At 35.0% G+C, this 21648-nt stretch overlaps 1 protein-coding gene across 1 annotated transcript in view; it reads left to right on the top strand.

Moving 5' to 3' along the window:
• The window catches only part of LOC136042173 (transcription initiation factor TFIID subunit 8-like), a 46490-nt gene extending 25213 nt beyond the window's left edge, over positions 1–21277 (top strand). Inside the window, exons 4-5 of the mRNA XM_065727101.1 lie at positions 7909–8056; positions 20952–21277. Coding sequence (XP_065583173.1) covers positions 7909–8056; positions 20952–21196 — 393 coding nt within the window. The 3' untranslated portion in view covers positions 21197–21277. The remainder of the gene's footprint in view (positions 1–7908; positions 8057–20951) is intronic.
• Positions 21278–21648: the final 371 nt, after the last annotated feature.

Below are 21648 nucleotides of genomic sequence, written 5' to 3'. Positions count from 1 at the left end.
CGGTGAAAAGCAAATCTCTTTGACTAGTAGGGATAAAAGCCTTTGCTGTATTTTGGGATAGTTTTGATTAGTAAGAAAAAGGCACTTTATTGTTGATGTCATGAAGAAGTACATCTAAATATGAACAATATTTTCATAAAGCAAATACAATTTTATTTGTAGTGATGTGCAGTCAAAATATGGTTAAGCCTAAATTAAACCTAGAAAAACTGCAATAAAAAAATTCTTTCCTCCACCGGTTGATTGGTTGATTTTCTACCTTTCCTACCTGAAATATATTCGCAGCCCCGAGGTATATTCGGTAAAATCAATGAAAGCGAAGAAGGAAATGATAGGCAATGCAATAGCGCTGCATAAGTAAAGAGCGATGTGGGAACAATATATTGTTATTTTTTAATAATCCTTCGTCTGGAAGGAGTTTTCATAGAAACTTCGAAAAGGGTTCATTTGATTTTAAATTAAAAGAGCCACTGCCTTTTTTAATAGTTGATAGTGATTGGAGGTCCACCAGCCCCCCCCTTCACGCTCATCATTTCCCCAAACACATACAATCAAAATATTGAAATAGCCGTTTTATTCAGCGTAGTTAAAAGATTCGGGCATTATTCTTTAAATTTGACTACCCCTCCCCATAGCCCTCAGGGCAAGGGTTTCAAGTTACGCCCCGGGGGCACATAGAGCTTTTATGAAAAGGGTGATCGTATAAACTTCGAAAGGGGCTCATTCAATTGGAAATTGAGAGTTCTAGTACGCTTGTCGATATTCGAAAGTGAATAGAGGGCAACTAGCCCCCCCCCATCATTTCCCCAATCACAGCCAGTCAAAACTTTGAGATAGTCATGTTGTTTGCGTAGTAAAAGTTCCAGTAATCAATTTATTTTTTTTTGAGGATCACAACCCCAACTCACTGCCGCCAGGACAAGAATTGTAAGTTATGGCCTGGGGTATATAAGGTATTTATGGAAAAGGTGGTAGTTTAAATTTCAGAGGGGGCTCATTTGATTGTAAATCAGAAGTTCAAGTGGTGTTTTTAAGAGTCAAAGTGATCGGAGGGGAACTCACGTCCTCTTTTCTCAAAATGCATCCGATAGAAATTTTGAGAAAGTCATTTTATTGAAAATAGTCTCAAGATCATATAACAAGGCTTTCAGGGTTTAAACAACCCCTCAGAACCTGGGGACAAGGATTATAAGCTATACCCCAGTGTATATAAGGTTTTATGAAAGGGCCGTTGTTTGAAACTTTAAGGGAGGCACGTTTAATCGGAGATTGAAAGTTCCCTTTTAAGAGTCGAAAGTGATGGAGGGCAATAACCTCCCCCCTTCCCTGACGCACTCTTTTCCTAACGTATCTCATTAAAATTGTGAGATGGCCATCTTGTTCAAATAGTCCAAAGGACATACAAAAATGCCTCCCGGGTTGACGCATCCCACCAGATCCTTGGGTCAAAGGTAGTAAGTTATGCCCTGGGTGCATATAAAGCTCTAATGGAATGGGTGGTCATATAAAATTCAACGGGGGCATTTAATTGGATATTGGAAGCTATAGTGTCCTTTTTAAGAGTCAAAAGTGATTTGTGGGCAACAAGTCCCATCCTCCCGCATTCATTATTTTCTTAGAAAACATTCAATCAAAATTTTGAGATATCTATTTTGTTCGGCACTGTTAAAAGGTCCAGAAACTATGTCTTTGGGGATGCCCCCCCCAACTCTCAGGGCAAGTAGTTAGGCAATTCATTCATTGTTTACATACGGAATATTTTATTTACTTTCCATAAAGATTATTTTTACTTTCCAAAAAGACCAAGGGCATTCAGGCGAGCCTTCCCGAGAATGTTCAAGGGAGTATTAGGAATGACTGAGTATATTAATTTGGATCTCTCAGGAAATGATAAGGGAGATGACCAATTAACCAAAAAGGTAATATTTGCATGCTACTACAACTACTATAACTAGCAACAACTACCACACTACTATATTTAAATTTTTGAGGGGAAATTCGTCAAAAGACACTATGGTCTCAGACATCAGACATGTCAACGTTCACAATTGAGGTTTAAGCTCAGACGATTTCACTTAGTGTTTTTATTGTGTTGAAAATACATTTTCTTGTTACTATGATCTGGTATTTTTTTTTTTTGTCGTGATTTCTTTTAGACTGCCCCAATGTTTTGACGAATATTAACCGCACAAAATGTGAACTCTCGGGACTGCATCAATGATTTTGATCATTCGTTGGGGGAGAGGGGAGTTTGACTATGGTAAAGTATTTTTTGCAGCCATTTCATAACCAAAAATTGCGTATTTTAACGTAATGTTTCCCCTATATTTCCCCTCCCCTTATTGTCCCCTTGTTATTTTTGTCGTGTCTAAGAAATGATATTCCTTGTCAAATTTTCGTCAGGTTCTTAAAGTATCTGATTATGCAATTGAAAAGTTGCACGTGTAGATGGCTCGTTTTCCCTTTAGCAGTTAATTTATAACGGCTGTAATAAATAGGCCAGTCAGACTTCTCATCCCACCTATGATGCTTTTTGTGAATGGAGTAGTATTGCCAGGGGACCTTTTAGAAACTAAATTAACATGGTGAAATTGTGATTGCTTTGGGAATTGTTCTAAAAGGAAACTTATTTTCCGCGTAGAAGCTGGGAAGTTATAAAATTTGACCTTTGCTTAATAATTCTGTGGCGGAATAGCTATGATAAATATCGCAAAATGAGAATATTTATGATAAAAGACGAGGGGGTCGACATCACATGCACGCTTGGCTAGACATCAACGTCTAAGCATAATCATTATCTACCAATCATAATTTGCTTTTCCTTTTGTAAGCAGCCCTGATTGGTCGAAAGTGATAATGGCTAGAAATCGATGTCTAGCCAAGTACGTGTGTGAACCGGGCTTAAAAAAAAAATGGAAAAATACCCATTGTCTTTCAGAAGTTTGCATTCAAAACTAGCTAAATCGGACGTGTTCTGACCAACCTTTTTACCGGCAGTGGAGAAGAATCAAGAAAAACAACTACTTAGAAAATAATGGGCTTCAGCGGGAGCTTTAGGCTCACAAGCTACGATAGAATTTTAATCAATGTTCTTATAGTTCTTCTACTGTGATTTATACCTTCCCGGTATTCATAGACAGTTCCTAAAAAATTGCAGATTTTTTTTAAACACAAGTAGCTTCTATTATAATGAATCATTTTCAGCCATATGCGAAAACTTTTTGAGTGAAGCTTTTTATTAGTGGAACTTTTTTTTATTTTATATATATTATATAAAATAATATAAAAGTAATTTGATTTTGCAAACCAACCTGGTTTAGCGATCTCGAAAGATAAGGAGGTTTTCAGGTGACCATCGGCTAAAACAGCTACTTAAAAAATAATGGGGTTCAGCGGTAGCTTTAGGCTCACCAGCTTCGTTAAAGTTTAATCAGTGCTTCTTATATTTATTCTGCTCTTTTTATCACTTCCTTGTATTCATAGGCTGTTCCTAAAAAATAAGGATATTCATAAAAAGAGGTAGCTTCTGATGTAACGGATTATTTTGAAATTAACACGTCAAAACTTTTTGAACGAAGCATGTTAGATTTTAAGAATTGTTGGTTGTAGACCTTAAAAAGTCTGGTTGCCAAAAAGCAGTGAAGCACAAAGGATATAAAAAATAAACATCTACCCTGGCCTAGGTTTATTCATACAAATAGCGTTATTTTGTCAAAATCGTGGGGGGGTAGAGAGCAAAGTTGGAGTTGATTTGCCCAAATTAAATGAAAATAACAATGAAAAATGAAAAACGAGCCATATAGTACCATAAAAACAAAGGTATCAAACGGTTCGTGGTAACAAAACGTAAATAAGGAGCGACCCGGCTCAATAGTAACCGAACTCTAAAAAACGGAATTTTGATACCAAGAGACAAGGCGAAAAGGTGAAAGAACTTGCGATAAGCGTAAATTCGCCATACAAATTAAATACATTTAAGAACATTGCGACTTTGATGTGTGATTTTCATTGTCGCTCTGCAGAAGTATTGATGGGTTCTGTACGTTTGCTGTAAAAGTTGCTTCGTTACAAAAACTGACGTATAAGGCAACGAGGAAGGTCTTTGGCGTTTTTCGAATCTTAAGTGATTGTCCTATAAGCCAAATCTGTAGAGCCATTAATTTTTTTTTTTTTTTTTTTTTTTTTTTTTTTTTTTTTTTTTTTAAGGAAAAAATGCCTAATAGGTCAATGTTGACTGTTCATTAGCCATTTGAGGTAACGCAAAAAAAACTTGAAGAAACTATTACAATTGCAATGTGGGTTTTTCAATGTTTTTGTACAGCGCAAGATACACTCACTATGGTATATACTGTGTGTTAGTTGTATATGCGGTGAAAAAAGAATTCTTTAAAACATGATTTCAGTCTTTCGCCATTTTATGGAAAGTGGAAAGCTGAAAAGAAACAACTTAAATGAGTGGCTCGAGTGAACGCAAGTAGCAAAACCTTTAGGCGGGTTGGGAGGCCCTTCGCAATTAAAGCTTCAAGTTACTGTTCCCAAAACAAAATTGAAGAGTCATAAATTTCTTGTCGTTTCAAAGTCAGCTTTCAAATTTGATGAGTCTCTTTGCTTCATTTGTACATTATTTTTTAATTTACAATATTGATTTTTAGCTTGACAGTGTTCAACTTTTATGAATGCTCATCTCGTTAAATTTGCTAGTAAATTAGTAATTGATAAGACATGCATAGTTTGGCAAAGAGAAATGAACTATATTCTTTTTTCTCCATCCTATTAAAAGGTCAAGTGACGGCCTCCTTGTGAAGGTGGATTAGTAATACAGGTTTTGGGTTTCTTTCCGTTGGACCTTGATGAAAAGGAAGATTTTTTACATGGGGAATAAATGTTACTTTCTGTTGATAAATTTGTCTTGGGTTTACAGTAACTCATAACCCTTTTTTCTTAGACAGTTGATGCATGTTTTTATTTGTGACTAGGTTTGTTTTAATCTGTTCCTTTAACATTACGAATTGTTAGGTCACTTTCACTCTCTGCCTCTGATTGAACAGCCGGAATGATGAGAGGGTAAATAGGAAGGGCGTGTGAAAGTACAAAATGGGTGGCCCCCAACCGCCCATTGCAATTCCTGGCGCAAGGGCCATGAAAAGGAGATCAGCACCGACGGTAGAGACTGTAAATTCTAGTGCTGTGTTCTTTACCCTTTTTTTTACTACTAATTACAAATCATTTTTAGCACCAATTCTTATTTGGCCAACGCAGCTGCGAGCGGTCTTCTTCCACCTTAATCAGGGTCATTTAGAGATTAACTCCATATTAAAAGTATAATAAATTATATGCTAGAGATTTCGGGAGGGGGCCCAGGCCTTCTTGATGAGGAACTGCTTGTTTACGCGAAAAAGAAGTCACAGCTCGTTTGAAATCGTTTATAGTACTTGACTATGCATAATTTTATTTGACGAAAAAGTGGAAGTCACTAAATCCATAAATTTTAGGCAAATTTTGGAAGTGTCATCTCTCCCTAATCTGGGGTGTATATCCTTTGGATTGCTCCTACGAGGGTTATTCATTAAAACTGATGTTGATGATCATTAAAACGATCGCTGATCATTGGTTTTCTTTAAAATGAAAACTAAACGTTGACGATCATTTAAATAATCACCGATGAATGGTTTTCATTAAAATGGAAATTGATGATGATGATCATTAAAAGGATCGCTGATGATTGGTTTTCATTGAAATGAAAACTGATGTTGATGATCATTAAAATAATCAGTGACGACTGGTTTTCATTAAATGAAAACTGATATTGATGACTTGAAAATGATCACTGATGATTAATTTTTATTAAAGTGAAAACTGATGTTGATGGTCTTCAATATAATTACTGATGATTGATGTTTATTATAACTGATGTAAAACTGATACGAGGGGTATTCATTAAAACTGATGCTTGACCTTATATTTTCTTGTCTTTTGGCCTTGTCTTCTACCTTGTTAGCCACTCTTTAATGGTATTAAATAAAAAAAGCAAGTTTTTCAACCGAAAGTAAGGAGCAACATTGAAACTTAAAGCAAACATAAAACATAATTATTAAATATTTGTGGGGGTTCGACCCCTCGTCAATACCTTGCTATTTACGTTACAGTTCGAATTTTGTTCCAATTATTTAAGAATGACCCCCGAATCACAAAGGCCGTTTAATTAGAATAAATAACTCTGAAGAAAGAAATGGATCAAAAATTGGTTTTTAAAGGCCAAACGAAAATACTGAAGAAAACACAGAAAGTGAATAATTTGAGAGAACAACGCCTCTCTTCAGTGCGAACGAAATAATATAATCAAGGAAAAAGCAAAAAACAAACGCGGAAAGTAAAACAAAACCAATGAAAAAAAAACTCAAAAAAATTAAAGATAAATAAAATTCAATAAAAGACCAAAAATTATAAGAATTAAAATTAAATACCGAACAACAATGAAGTGAGCTATTCGCCTGTATCTGCGATTTGCACAAAAACTAAATAAAAATGAACTGCCATCGACGGATACTAACGAACAACTAAGAAATATTCGCTTTCTGTGTTTTCTTCAGTATTTTCGTTTGACCTTTGAAAACCCATTTTTGATCGTTTTCTTTCTTTATGTTATGGCAGGCCAATGTGGTTGAAGACGAGGGGGCGAAACCCCTCATATACGTAATAATTTCTGTTTTTAACTTTTAATGCTGCTCCTTGCTTTTAGTTAAAAAGACTTGTTTTTTATTTTATTTCTGATCGTTTTTGAATAATGCCGGGAAATCCGCTGACCCCTTCATGGAAAATTCTCTTTCCTCATGAAAAATTTCTACTTGGAAAGATCCCCCCACGCAACCCCCTCCCCCATCAGAAAAAATCCCTCTGAAAAGGTCTGTATACTTCCCAATAGCCAATACTACTATACGTAAACAATGGACAAAGGTCATAACCTGCAGCCCTTTCCACGAGGACTGTGGGAGATCAGATCATCCTCAAAGACAGTTATTAGACTTTTCGACTATTCTGAACAAAATGGCCATCTCAAAATTTTGATCAGGTGACTTTGGGAAAAAATGAACGTGGGAGGGTGCCTAGTTGCCCTCCGATTTTTTTTGGTCACTTAAAAAGGGCAGTAGAACTTTTAATTTCCGTTCGAATGAGACTTCTTGCGATCTAGGACCACCGGGTTGATATGATCACCCCTGGGAAAAAAACAAACAAATTGAAAAGCATCCGTGATGTTTCTTCTGGCAAAAATACCAAATTGCACAGTTTTGTAGATAGGAGCTTGAGATCTATACAGTAGGTTTCTCTGATACGCTGAATTTAACGGTTTGATTTTTATGAAGATTCTGTTACTTTTAGTGGTTGTTTCCGGGTTGCTCTTTACTTACAGTTTGTTACCACGAACTGTTTGATACATACAAAGTATGCGTATCATTAAACATTTTCTCTTTAAAGAAAGATTTTATGTATCCACTATTTCTTCTTGAGTGTCAATGCATCTCTGCCGCGAAGAAGAAGAAGATATAGGGAGGGGTAACTTGTTTTGTTTAGTTTTCGTTTGTATGTCAGTGAAATTGTTGATTAAATGGCTAGAGAATCCCTACTGTCTCGAATACTCCAAGTTTATAATGTGCTCTGACTTTGAAAATGAACAAGTTTTACCTTGTCATGCTTTAAGCATAAATACTTGTTTACTTTCGTGGAAATAAACTTTACTTTTCCAATTCTGTTGATTGTTGTTTTCTGACTTTTTTTATGTATATAAAATTTGTCAATTTCCTATGTAAACTTTCCCTTTCACAAAATATTCCAATCTGATAGTTCTTGACTTATGGAAATTTGCCGTCTTAAAGTTACAACTCGAAATCTGATAAATAAATCCCTTTTCAGACTCATAAACAGCCAGCTACAGAATACGAAATAATTCGAGAGAAGGCAGCGATACAAAAGAGGGACGTCGAGAAAGCTCTTACGAGATACATGGCTCGAACTTGCCCAACTCAGAGTTTCTTCTTAAATGACGATACAGCGTTTCCACGTAAGAACTCATTTTTCAATATCGTAATTATATGTATAATTAGGAAATAAGATGGAAGGCCTGTCGTAAAATGTTCATGGTACTTTATTTCGTCTTTTTTGACGCTAAATAATGTCGATAGGAGATACTGTAGGTAGGTATGTAGATACTGTAGATGGGTATTTAGGGAATGTAGATGGGTAGTTTTATAATTACATTAATTTTATCGAGTCGAGAAAATTTTATTTATCTTAAACACTATACTTTTGTTTTTCAAAACAACGACGAAAAATAAGTATAAAATCGTTAGATAATCAAGACGACTGGTAAGAAGATGACTGAAAACAAACTGAATATTTGATATATAATAATATTAATTCTTGGAAACTCTGCAATTCAAAATTTTATTTCACTGTAATTTTTATTTTTTTTTTTAATCTTGTAAATATAAAAGAAAATATTTGTAATATATTTTATTTCAGTAAGGTTCAAATGACGCAACAAGATTTAGTTTTCTTGCAGCTAGGTAAGGGTGGGGAGGCAAGGGCAGCAGCCAAACTCCTGTTTGCAGTAATTTTTGTTTGTTTTAAACTTGACTTGGACATTCAATTTAATTTTTATTCGTTTCAGAATTTATTTATTCATTTAAATTAGCACTTGTTATCTCTATGTTTTTTATGGTCGTTTATTTTAATTTCTGTTCATTTCGGATTTCTTTTTTTTTAATAGTAATTTTTGGCTGTTTTGAGTTTGAGTTATAATAGGAATTTATATCTGCTGGTCTTAAGCTTAACATCGCTCTTTACTTCTCTTTGAAAAATTTCTTTTTTGGAAAGTTTTATTTGATTAACTTCTGTGCGTTTTTGTTGGCCAATATTTGGGTTTTGGATAATATAATGAATATTTTTCCAGTTTTTCATGTCTCTTGCGTAAGAATTAAAATACCTAATTCTAATTTAATAACCCTAATAAGAGGAGATGTACTTTGTTGATAACCTAGATGCACATAGTATTTAAGGTTTACAAGACCCCCAACAGCCCCTAGGGTCTGTGGGGGGTTTTGTCAACCTCGGAGGCATAGTTTTGACCTTTGGTCTATTTTGAAAAAAATGTATGTCTCAAAATTTTGATCAGATGCTTTTGGGGGAAAGGGCTTCTGGAGGGGGCTACTTGCCCTCCAGCTTACACAGATAACGCAGCTTACACAGATAATAACGACTAAGATCAAAGCTGAATTATACATTGTAAGAACTGTAAGTAGAAAGGCGCATTTCCACTCCGATCACAGCTAAATTTTATACATTTCTTACAACAAAATGCTACAGACTCTGGCACTTTTTACAACATCGACAATAGGGAGGGGCAGTTCCTCGATACAACGGCTGTAGAACTCAGTACTTCCCAGTCATTTCCTATGCAGGGTTCTTAAGCAGCCTGTGCGTCAATACAGGAACAATAAAATAGCTGCCAGGTGCACAAAAAAACCTGTTTCACCCTATCTGAGGATTTTTTTTTGTTCTGCTAGATATTATTTTTATACTCTGATTGTCCCCTTAGACCCAGAAAGTATGATTTCAACTTCAAGCTTATTCAGAAATTAAAGTTAAATTTACCGCATAGAAATTTGGTGCGGAGGCCACAACCTCTGTATCATCTTCTATTTACTTCCATGGATTTCCCATTCCTTTTACATTTATTTATGCGAGTGTGGGGGGGGGGCATTTTCAGGTTGTGTCTATGTAATTATGAAAATTAAGGGTGCTAGAAAAAACATTAGTGCATTTTTAGTATATTAAACTATATTGATAAAGTCTACAGGTCTTACCGGAAATCCACTCCAATACTAAATTTTGGCCGTATCTTGCTAAAATTACTTTTTCTATTGCCACACCCTGGAAAAAACTTCCTGCGTATATGCGTGTGATCAGCTCCAGGACTAGAGAAGATTCAGGAATCATAGGTAGCACAATAGCGCTACCTAAGTAAAGAGCAAAGTGAGGTCTATGCCTAATTTAAGCTTTTCTTAATTTTATATACCATTTATATAATATTCCAGTATATTTAATTGCTTTTATAGCTCACTCATCATTCATGTATTTATTCCATTTATTTAAATCATATTAATTTTATGACGATAGTTATTGTTCGCTTTAAAAATGCATAACCATATTTAAGTTTGACGCTTTGAAACGCAGAAATTCTGTTTATTTATTTGCAAGAAGAATACATTTCTAATAAAATAAAATCTAAGAATAAATAAAATTTCGCAAAAAAGGTGGAATTCCGCTCTGTCGTTTAGTTTTCCTTGTGAATTCTATTTAACTCCCTTTGGCAGTCACAATGGAAGTTATTCATTATTCTAGCCTTAGGAATTGAGACATGCATAATTCAAACCAAATGCATTTTGTATGTTGGATTTTACGAGCTGTAGCCATTTATTATTTAGAATTTGCCTCGGCTAATCTAGCTGTTGCCTTGTTGGAAACATAAGGAAAGTGGTTTTGTGGCGATTGAAACGATGACAATCATTTTGCAATTACTATTTCTAGCAACTTGTTGCAACTTGCAATTTGTTGCAACAGCAAGGTGCCTGAGGCCGACACAACTACGGTTACGCCTTCAACTGTCTAGGGTAAAAGACCTCTTTTGGGGAAAGATCACTTTTCTTTGCAATCTGGAAAAATTTCTGGAAAATTTTCTTTGGCATTCTCGTTTTCGGTCTACCGCTATTTTACTACAGCATGACCCAGTGTGAGTGTTGTAACAAGATTCCTGCCTTTTATCTGCCGTCTTGTAAAATTTTCACCAATAATTTGTCCATAAATTCAAAATGTGGCCTCTGTTTTGACAGGTTTTGGACTGCCCCTATTTTACTACAGCATGATCCAATGTGAGTGTTGTAACAAGATTCCTGCCTTTTATCTGCCGTCTTGTAAATTTTCGCCAATAATAGCCCATAAATTCAAAATGTGGTCTCTTTTTTTATAGGCAATTTAAAAGAAAAAAATATAGTGAATATTTGGGGTTTATTGAATAAATATCAACCAAAAAGTTACATTTTTCTAGTCAGAAGACAATTAGCTTTCTATATATATGTGAATAAAACTAACATTGAAAAGATATATACGTCAAAATAGGATAATTAGCATTTCCAAAAAGAAGTCCTCCTAGGTAAGTCAATAGACAACTAATTTCATGTATTTGATCTTAATAGTTCTAATAAAAATCAAATTGATATAAAGCTTAGATTTTTGCTATTCATTGATGTATACAATTCTTCTCAATTCCTATTTAGTATCAAGATATGAGGATTTGAGTTTTACATAATTTTGTTAATAGCATACTGTTTTTTTTTTTTTTTTATTTGCCCTATTTGAATCATCATCCTCTTCTCATTCCCTTGGAGTTGTAGTTTCATTTAAATCATTTTTTACAACCAATTCCAACCTAATTCGTGGGAAACCTGCTTTTCATTTTGCCCCAGATAAGACGTAAAAAGCAGGAACTTTGGCAATTTATCATCCTCCATCCCTAAAACGTGGCCTGATCATCTTAACCTTTCTTTTATAATACCCAAAGAAAGTGGGGTAGAACCAAATTTTTTTATGTAGTTTATTGTCAGTAAAAATGATCGAATTTTGGATCCTTCCGAATTGATTCGATATAGTTTTGGATCGTTCCAAAAGATCTGATGGTACTTACGTGTTGTCCCGACAGCACTCAAGAAGTGAAGTTAGTTAATCGCAATGAGATTTACCAAAATCTGAGGGGAGTATAATACTTTAGTAACAAAATTATGGAAACTATAACAAAGTGTTATGGAAAGCAAGCCACCCAGAACGCATTATATTAAATACGTAACCAACTCTGTATATTAATCATTTAATTAAAATATACCAGCATAGTAAACTATATCACTCAGGCTAAGCTAATTATCTCCAAATAGAGACAGAGATCCGGTTTTACTCAGATCAAGAACTTGAGTGCGGTTGGGCTAACACGTAAGTACCGATCTGATTGTTTGTCAAAACGAGTACCTAAAACTATCCTTAGACATTCCTCTGTGACTTGGAGCGTGAAGCTTTTCTATTGGGTGAATCAAATACCTGTTCATCGTCTATACAATCTGCATCCACCATCTTCTAAAATACAATTTATACGTCTATACATCATCTACCTGTACATTGTCTATACTATCTGATAAACAAAACAAGGATAAGACCTTCATTGAAGCTTTTCTATCGGGTGAATTAACTACCTGGTCATCGTCTATACAGTCTGCATTCACCATCTTCTGAAATACAATTTATACGTCTATACAATCTATACGTCTATACATCGTCTACCTGTACATCGTCTATACTATCTGATACACTAAACAAGGACAAGACCTTCATTGAAGCTTTTCTATCGGGTGAATTAACTACCTGTTCATCGTCTATACTATCTGATACACTAAGCAAGGATAAGACTTTCATTGAAGCTTTTCTATCGGTGAATCAACTTCCTGTTCAATGTTTATACAAGCTGCATCCACCATCTTCCGAAATACAGTCTATACGTCTATACAATCTATAGCCTACGTCTATACATGGTCAACCTTTACATCGTTTATACTATCTAATATACTAAACAAGGATAATAGCTTCATTGTAGCTTTTCTATCGGGTGAATCAACTACATGTTTATCGTCTATACAACTGCGAACTTTATAGTTCTCGAGGGTCTGATGATTAAGACACTTCTCAATATTAATCTAAAATGAATATTTCGACACGTCTTTTCCCTTTCCTAAAGGTATTCTGTTCTTCTTTTAAAACTTCAGCTATAGCATCTCTTAGTCTTACAAGTAACATCATGCTAAATGATTTTTTGCCAAAGGAAATCAAGATAATGACTATAATTACTGCACTCACTCTTATCACCTTTCATATAATGGCGGTAGTCAAAGTTTTCCTAAACTACCGGCTACAGTCCATGCTGCTGGTTCATAATCTTCAGTATTTGTAACCTCCTTACTCCTTACTTTCCCCCAGCTTTCCTTCCTCCTTACCCCAGCTTTGTAACCACCATATTCCGAAAACACATTAACCACTGAAGATTTATCAATATAAAATCTTTTTTGTATTTCAATCCTTTGCAGTTATGTTTATTGTTTTATTGCGACTAAATCTCCTAATTTTTTTAAGGCGTAATGTCTGCTGTCCAATATTTGATGACGATTTTTTCCTCGAAAATCTTTGTTTTAATATTCAAGATAGTCCGAAACTCAATATCGTAAGTTTACGTAGGGCAGAGCTGGGTGTATCCCCCAAAAATATTTTCTAATGTCCGCCCTTTTGGAAAATGTTGGCCCGTGCTCATTGAAGAGATATGAATGTCAACATGAAATTGGTATTGCAATCACGTATATTATTTTATTGGAACTAGATCTTCTGATTTAGTAAAGCTGGGTATTAATTATTTTACTTCCCTTGTATTCTTGGGCGAATTAATCAACAATTATCCCCTCAAAAATCCTCTTTTTTTATCCATGATTGTTCGAAATTTGGTCTCACACTGACATATATAAGGGAAGTTAAAATATCCTCTGAGAAATGTGTCCAAACAACTATGCTTTTGGAAAATTTGGTCCAAAAATATTTCTTCTTTTCTTTCTTCTGTTTGTTACATTCTTAATCCTCTTCTGGTGGTAATATATTCAAGGGAGGGGGGTCACGAAATAGGCTATTGATATAAAAACCTAGGAGATGATCTTGAAATTAAAACAAAAAAAACTAGACTTTTTGGGAGTAGGGATACTAAGTTCCCTCCTCGTGATTGCGTTCGTGCTTACATTAACCTTTCATCTTTTTTTATGTAAAGGATCTCTTTTTATGGTTTAAACAGACATAATCAAGTCTTCTTGACGGTTTATTGTAATCTTTTTGTGTGTTTACTGTAATCTACTTCTGTATTTTCTTCGTTTCTTATCTTTGTCAAACAGTTCGTGGTAACGAACTATAGTAAGGAGCGACCCGATTCAATAGTAACCAAAACTCTAAAAGATGGAACTTTGTTACCAATAGTTACATCAAAAGAATCTCAATTTAATGCTGATTTTAAATATATAAGTTTCATAAGTTTCAAGATTAGTCTTACCCATCAAAAATTACGAGTCTGAGAAAATTTGCCTCATTTTAGAAAATAGGGGAAACACCCTCTAAAAGTCACACAATCTTAACGAAAATCACACCATCACATTCAGCGTGTCAGAGAACCTTGTTGTAGAAGTTTCAAGCTCCTTTCTACAAAAATGTGGAATTTCGCATTTTTTTGCCAGAAGACAAATCACGGATGCGTGTTTATTTGTTTTTTGTTTTGTTTTTTTTCCAGGGGTGATCGTATCGACTCAGTGGTCCTAGAATGTCGGAAGAGGGCTTATTGTAATGGAAATTAAAAGTTCTAGTGCCCTTTTTAAGTGACCAAAAAATTGGAAGGTACCAAGGCCCCCTCCCACGCTCATTTCCCCCCAAAGTCACCGGATCAAAATTCTGAGATAGCTGTTTTATTCACCATAGTCGAAAAACCTAATAACTATGTCTTTGGGGACGACTTGCTCCCCCGCAGTCCCCGTGGGAGGGGCTGCAAGTTACAAACTTTGACCTGTGTTTACATATAGTAATGGTTACTCGGAAATATACAGACGATTTTCAGGGAGATTTTTTGGGTTTGGGGGGAGAGTTGAGGGGAGGGGTTACGTTGGAGGATCTTTCCATGGAGGAACTTCTCATGGGGGAAGAGATTTCCAATGAAGGGAGCGCAGGATTTTCTAGCATTATTTAAAAAAAAAAAAACAGTAAAAAAATAAATATGAAGTTTTTTCTACTGAAAGTGAGGAGCAGCATTAAAACTTAAAACGAACAGAAATTATTACGCATATGAGGGGTTTACCTCCTCGTAATACCTTGCTCTTTACGCTAAAGTATTGTTAGTAATTTAAACTATTTATTCTACGGCCTTTGGGGTTCAGGGGTCATTCTCAAGGACTTGGGACAAAATTTTAGCTTTAGTATAAAGAGCGAGGTATCGACGAGGGGTGAACCCCCTCATATACGCAATGAAAACATACGAATATAGAAGTTCGTTACGTAAGTTAATTCGTAAGTTACGTATATTTTTTAACTAATGAAAACTCGTAAAAAAATTTAAAGTTCTAGTTACCTTTTTAAGTAATCAAAAAATTGGAGGGCAACTAGGCCTCCTCCCTCGCTCCTTTTTTTCTCAAAATCTTCCGTTAAACTATAAGAAAGCCATTTAGCCAAAACAATTAATATGCTAATTTCGTTTTAATCATCAATGTGCGGAGAGCCAAGATCAAAACATGCATTAATTCAAAAACGTCCAGATAGTAAATAAAAAAACAAGTTTTTTTAAATGAAAGTAAGGAGCGACATTAAAACTTAAAACGAAGAGAAATTACTCCGTATATGAAAGGGGCTTTTTCTCCTCAACGCCCCGCTCTTTACGCTAAAGTTTTTTACTGTTTTAAAAAGTAGAGTTAAGAGAAAGACTCAAACATTAGAAAGACTCAAACGGCAAAATATTAGTAATTCGAAAATAAATTGTGAAAATCTCAGTGTATTTTGGAGGAAGCGGGCCTGGGATCCCCTGGCCTGTGGTTTTGCTTGATAAGTGAGTTGTGCAAATTGCCTTTTAATTCAACCTGTTCAATCGGTCATCATATGATACGAAATGGATTTCAGTTTTATTCTTAGGAATAAATTAATATATGCATTCAAGAATTTAATTATCATTTTAATATTAATTATATCAGAGGCAATGCTATAGCATTGCCTATAGTAATGGCCATAATGCTCCATATGTTATATTTATTTATTTTCTCCAGAGGCACTTCATATGGAAGGGGTTCTCGTATGAACTGTGAGCCCGGTGAGCCCGGAGGGGGCTCATTTGACTGGAAACTTGAAGTTCTAGTGCCCTTTTTAAGAGTCAAAAGTGATCGGAAGGCAACTAGACCCCCCTCCCCCATGCCCTATTTTCCCCAAATGTATCTGATAAAAAAAAATTTTATAGCCATTTTGTTAAAAGTAGTTGAAAGATCAGATACCAGAAATTCGAAGGTTGACAAAACCCCTCAGAGCCTAGGGGCAGACATTGTAAGTTGTGCCCATGGGGCATATATTGTTCCTATGGAAAGGGTGCTCTTTTAAACTTCAGGTGGGGCTCATTTGATTCGAAACTGAAAGTTCTAGTTCACTTTTCAAGAGTTAAAAGAGATCGGAGGGCAACCAGCCCCCCACTTCACACCCTTTTTCCCCAAACGCATCCGATCAAAATTTTGGAGATAGCCATTTTGTTAAAAACAATTCATATATCATATATAAAAATTCTGGGGTTGACGAAACCCCCCAGAGCCCGGGGCAGCTGTTGCAACTTATGCCCCTGGGGCATATAAGGTTTTTTTACGGAAGGGGGTAGTCGTATAAACTTCAGAAGGGTCTCATTTGATTTAAATCAAAATTTCTAGTTCCTTTTTTAACAGTCAAAAGTGATCAGAGGAAATCTACCCCCACCACCCACCCAATTTTCTGAAAAATACATCCGATGAAAGTTTTGAGACAGTCATTTTGTTCGAAATAGTCCAAAGATCAGATAAGAAAATTTAAGGTCAATGTAACCACCCAGACCCCGGGGAAGGGTTGTAACTTATACCCCGGGGGGCATATGAGGTTTTTTAAGGAAAAGGGGGTCGTATTTGCTTAGGAGGAAATTCAAATGATCAGAAACTGAATTAATCAAAAGTGATCGGATTGTTACTAGTTCCCCCACCACCACCTTTTTCCCAAATGTGTCCGATCGAATCTTGTTAATAGTCATTTTTATTAAAATAGACAAAAGATCATCTAGCAAAAACTCCAGGGTTTACACAACCCCCCAGAACCCGAGGGTATGTGTTTTAAAATATGCTCCAGAGGCGTGTAAGGTTTTTGTGCGAGGGTTGTCGTATAAACTTCAGAGAGGGCTTATTCGATTGGTAATTGAAAGTTCTAGTTCGCTTTTAAGAGTCAGAAGAGACTGGAGGGTAACTCCCCCCCCTGTCCTCTTTTCCAGAACCCATCTGATCGAATTTTTGAGATAGCCATTTTGTTAAAATAAGTTCAAAAATCAAATAACAAAACTCTGGGGTCGGCACAACCCCCAAGAGCCCGGGGTCAAGTCCTGTAAGTTTCGACCTTGGGGCATATGAGGTTTTTTTGTGAGGATTTTTAAAATAATTGAAAGGTCAGATAAGCCCAACCCCCACCCCCACTCAAAAAACTTATTAACGATATTTTTTTCCAAAACTAATGGGAGCTGACCCCTGTTCCTCTATGGCCCGATCCCTCTGCCCTCCCTCAAAATTTTTTTTATTAATAAATCATGGGAGCTGATCCCTGGTCCTCACTCCATGTCCTGACCCCCCCTCACCCCCCTAAAAAAACAACAACTTATTAACGTATTTTTCAAAAATATGGGTGCTGACCCCTGGCCCTCCCTCCATGGCCTGACATCTCTCATAAAAAAATTAATTGTTTACGATTCTTTATTCTAGAAATCATTGGAGCTGGCCTGTTGATTTCTCCCACTGGAGCTTCCCTCCAACGCCCGACCCCCTCCCCTTCAAAAAACAACTTATCAACGATATTTTGTTTTAAAAATCATAACCACTGCTCCTCCCTCCATGGCCCAAACCCTCCCCCCAAAAAACTTTATTGCCGATATGTTGTTCAAAAATTATGGGAACTCACCCTTGGTCCTTCATGGTCCAAAAAATCTTGGGAGCTGACTCCCCCCTTGGAATTTTTTCAAAAATTATGGGAGCTGAATCCTGTCCCTCCCTTCATGGCTTGACCCCTTCCCTCACAAAACCACTTATTAGCGACATTTTATTACGAATATTATTGGAGCTAGACAATATAAATATTATAGCCCCCCCCCTGCATGGCCCTCCTCTAAAAAAACATGGGGTTTGACTCCTGGCCCTCCTTCCCCACCGCCCCCACCCCTCCGCCCAAAAAAAGCAACTTATTCATCATATTTTATTCCAAAATTATGGATATTCAGTTTAATTTTACTAGATTTTTCCAAGATTGTTCAAGACACCTATTGTTTTCACTACAAACAAGATTTGGGCTACTGCCCGTTTCCCTAACGGTAAAAGCATAAAGTCTACTGCATATTTGGTGCTTTACTAAGTAAGGAGCAACATTAAAACTTAAAATGAAGAGAAATTATTCCGTTTATGAGGGGGTTGCCCCTTCTTCAATCCTCCCTATTTAGGCTAAGCTTCGATGTTTTTGTTGCAATTCTTTAAGAAAAACTGCTTAAACACATGGGCTGTCGAATTTGAATGATAAATATTTAAAAAAAAAACTTTAAGGCTTTAGCGTGAAGTGACAGAATATACGGAATAACTTCTTATACTGAATAATTTCTGTTCCTTTTAATTTTTAATGTTGCTCCCTTTTTTCAGCTGAAATAAACTTGTTCTTCTTTATTTGATTTAGTCAACAAAATTGATTATATCTGTTATAATATTTCTGTTGCTTAGCAATGAGATTACAATAACGAATCTTAAAAAAGAAAAATAATGTTTAATATGTTAATAGTTTTGTGTCAAGTAAATTAATTTTGGTTTCTATTTAATAAAAATTGTATTTAATCAGTAATTATATCATATATTTTAATAGTACTTTTACTTTATATGAAAATGATATTAGCAAGGGAAGTATAACGAATGTTATAGAAGAAAGTAAATTGTTTCAGTATGCTAATCTATTTAATATTTTAGTTGCTTAACGGGAAAATAATAAAAGTAAGACAAATTAACGATTTGACATATTTATGAAGCAACAGACTGAAAAGTATCTAATCTGAGCTCATGAAGTTTTCTAACTAATTTTGTTTCTTGCTACTTTCACAAGGTTTTTTTTTTAAATTAATGGATCTGAGAAAACGTAAAGAAATAATAAAAGTAAGATAAATTTACGATTTGACATATTTATGAAGCAACAGACTGAAAAGTATTTGAACTTAACGGATTAAATTCTTGTTTAACTTTTCCTAATTAAAGTTTTCGTCTGATAAAAAAAACTTTTTTATAATTTTATTCATTAAACTGTGCAAAAATGGTAGACTCTCAGTAATTGCTTGCGTGTTAATCAAATATTCTTGCCTTTCTTTTTTCTTACTTGAAATTTAATTAGTTCTGAGCTCATGAAGTTTTCTAACTAATTCAGTTTCTTGCTACTTTCACAAGGGGGTTTTCTTGAAAATTAATGGATCTGAGAAAACGTAAAAAATCAAACTTTCATCCAAAATAGAAAGACTGTCCCTATAAGTGTCTCCCTCCTCTTGATTTACAACAAGGAGAAAGAAAGGACGGAAATCTACTGTCTCAATCGTGAAATTATGTTAAAATTGTGAATAGAGAGCATTTTTAGAAAGTAGTGTGCAAATAAGTATATTGAAAATTTATTACAGGTCTTAAAGTTAATTTGTGCCTTAAGTCTAAAAATATTGCAGTTGAGACTTGGGTTTTTAGATTAAAATTTGATGAAAATTTTAGAGTCATCGTCACGGAATTATGTGAAAATCAGGAGTAGAGAGCACTTTTAGGTAATAGTAAAGCGGTGTACTAATAAATTTATAAAAAATTAATTCATGTCTTAAAGGTAATACGCCGAATTTTATTAATTTCTAGTTGTGTTCATACGTCACTTTGAATTTACAGTTGAAGGTTGAGCCGTGAGGCTCAACTTTCAACCTCCAAGAGGATAATCAACCTCCGAGAGGATAATCCGAAGCTCATTGTGGCTAACTGACTTCGGTCTGTTCGATACAAGCCATTTGACAAAATTAATGCATTACCGCATGGAATAGACAAGCATTTTATTAGGGCCTGGACTAATCGTAATTTTAGATATTAAGGATTACAACTCATAAAATTTCAACCAAGAAAAAAGCTTTTTTGGTCAAAAAGAAGGGGGTACAGCCATGCTTATTGGGGAGGGGGGTATTTGTCCTCATCTCGATTTTTATTTTCTCCCGTAGATTCTGAAAAATATTTTTTTTACACATTTTTATTGAAAAACAGCTTTTTTTGGTATTGTCATTGAAAAAAATAAAAATAAAAAGAGAATCCTCTAAGATTTGAAAAATAAAATTTTGCAACCCCTCCCAGAAAAAAATACTTCGTGAATTGGTCCCATTGGTGGAGTCAAGAAACAAAATAAAACTTATTGGTGGAGGTTTCAAAATAAAGAAGGCGTAAACCAAGACATTAGTCCCTTTCATGTAATCTGAGCTGTTGATCTGTTTTAATGCTAAAATTAAGAGCGAACTTGTAATATTTGGTAAAAATGGAACGAAGAACGAACTCGTAATATTTGGTTAAAATCTGGATCTTCATCGAATAAGGTCATTGCTTAAGAAATTTTCACCTCATTATCATTCAGTGGGAATAAGTTTGACTAAATGTTTCATATTGATTTCCATTTGCGTAAAAGCCTATTGGATGGCATCTCTAAACAATAATTGCCGTGCCGTTCTTATTCGTATTTCCTTAGGGGGAAACATTAATTTCCTTTTTTCTCTGCCAAAAACGAGGAAAGGATTCTACGAGTCATTAGCTGATGGTAGCGTTGATACATCTGTAAAAATTTCCAGTGGATTTCGCTTAAAAGTTTTTAAAACATCTACGAAGATAGAACTTAAAATGTATCGAAAGATGCCTTTTTAAAGGATTGTCATTTTAAACCAATATCGGGAGAAGACTCACTTGAAAACCCCTGAAATAACCTCGTGTTTTTCTAAATTTTATAAATAGCGTTTTATTAAATCGAAGATGACAAAGCCAGACTTTTTTCTTTAGTGATTGACTGTCGACCTCTGGACAATCCAAGTGCTTCTGCACTGTTGCCGCGTGATCAAATTTTTGAGGAAGAAGAAGAAGAAGCTGTTCCTGTTGTTATTGAAAGAAGGAGAATAGAAAGTGTGAGGCATGATGCAGACGAAAGTATTGAAGCCTGTGAAACTAAAGAAGTGGATATGAGGACCATTGATAATCCGTTTTTAAGAGCGGCTAAGCTACCGCCAAAATTGAGCAGAAAAAGATAATTTTTGAGATATTTTTGAGCTTTTGTTATTTTATACTTTAATTTACTAATTTTACTAGAGAAAAAAAATGTTTAATTAATATTTTACAGGTTTTCTTTCTTTTAGTTGTTTATTTGTATATGGCATTGCTAATTACCTTTGTTTTTTTGTTTTTTTTTTAAGAAAAATCCACCGTTACACAGAGGATTTGATAGTTTGATGAGTATTGATTTTTGGGGGGAAATACAAAAAGGATGCGAATAATTTGAGAGGTATGTCTATGCAGTGAATGAGGAAAAATAACCATACGAAAGTAAAATAAGTCTGGAAAGCGCGTCTTTCACTGAAATCTAGTAAATAGTAAACCTTCTGAATGAAAACTATGTTTGTTGTAAGTTGTTGTTTGAATAAGCGACGATGCACATATTATTAGAATTGGAAAAATTGAGCATTGCTCAGTAATAAGTTCTTCT

This window comes from Artemia franciscana, unplaced genomic scaffold, assembly GCF_032884065.1.
Source record: "Artemia franciscana unplaced genomic scaffold, ASM3288406v1 PGA_scaffold_74, whole genome shotgun sequence".
Lineage (NCBI taxonomy): Eukaryota > Metazoa > Arthropoda > Branchiopoda > Anostraca > Artemiidae > Artemia > Artemia franciscana.
Note: the sequence above shows the minus strand (reverse complement) of the source record. Positions and strands in the feature narration are given on the sequence as shown.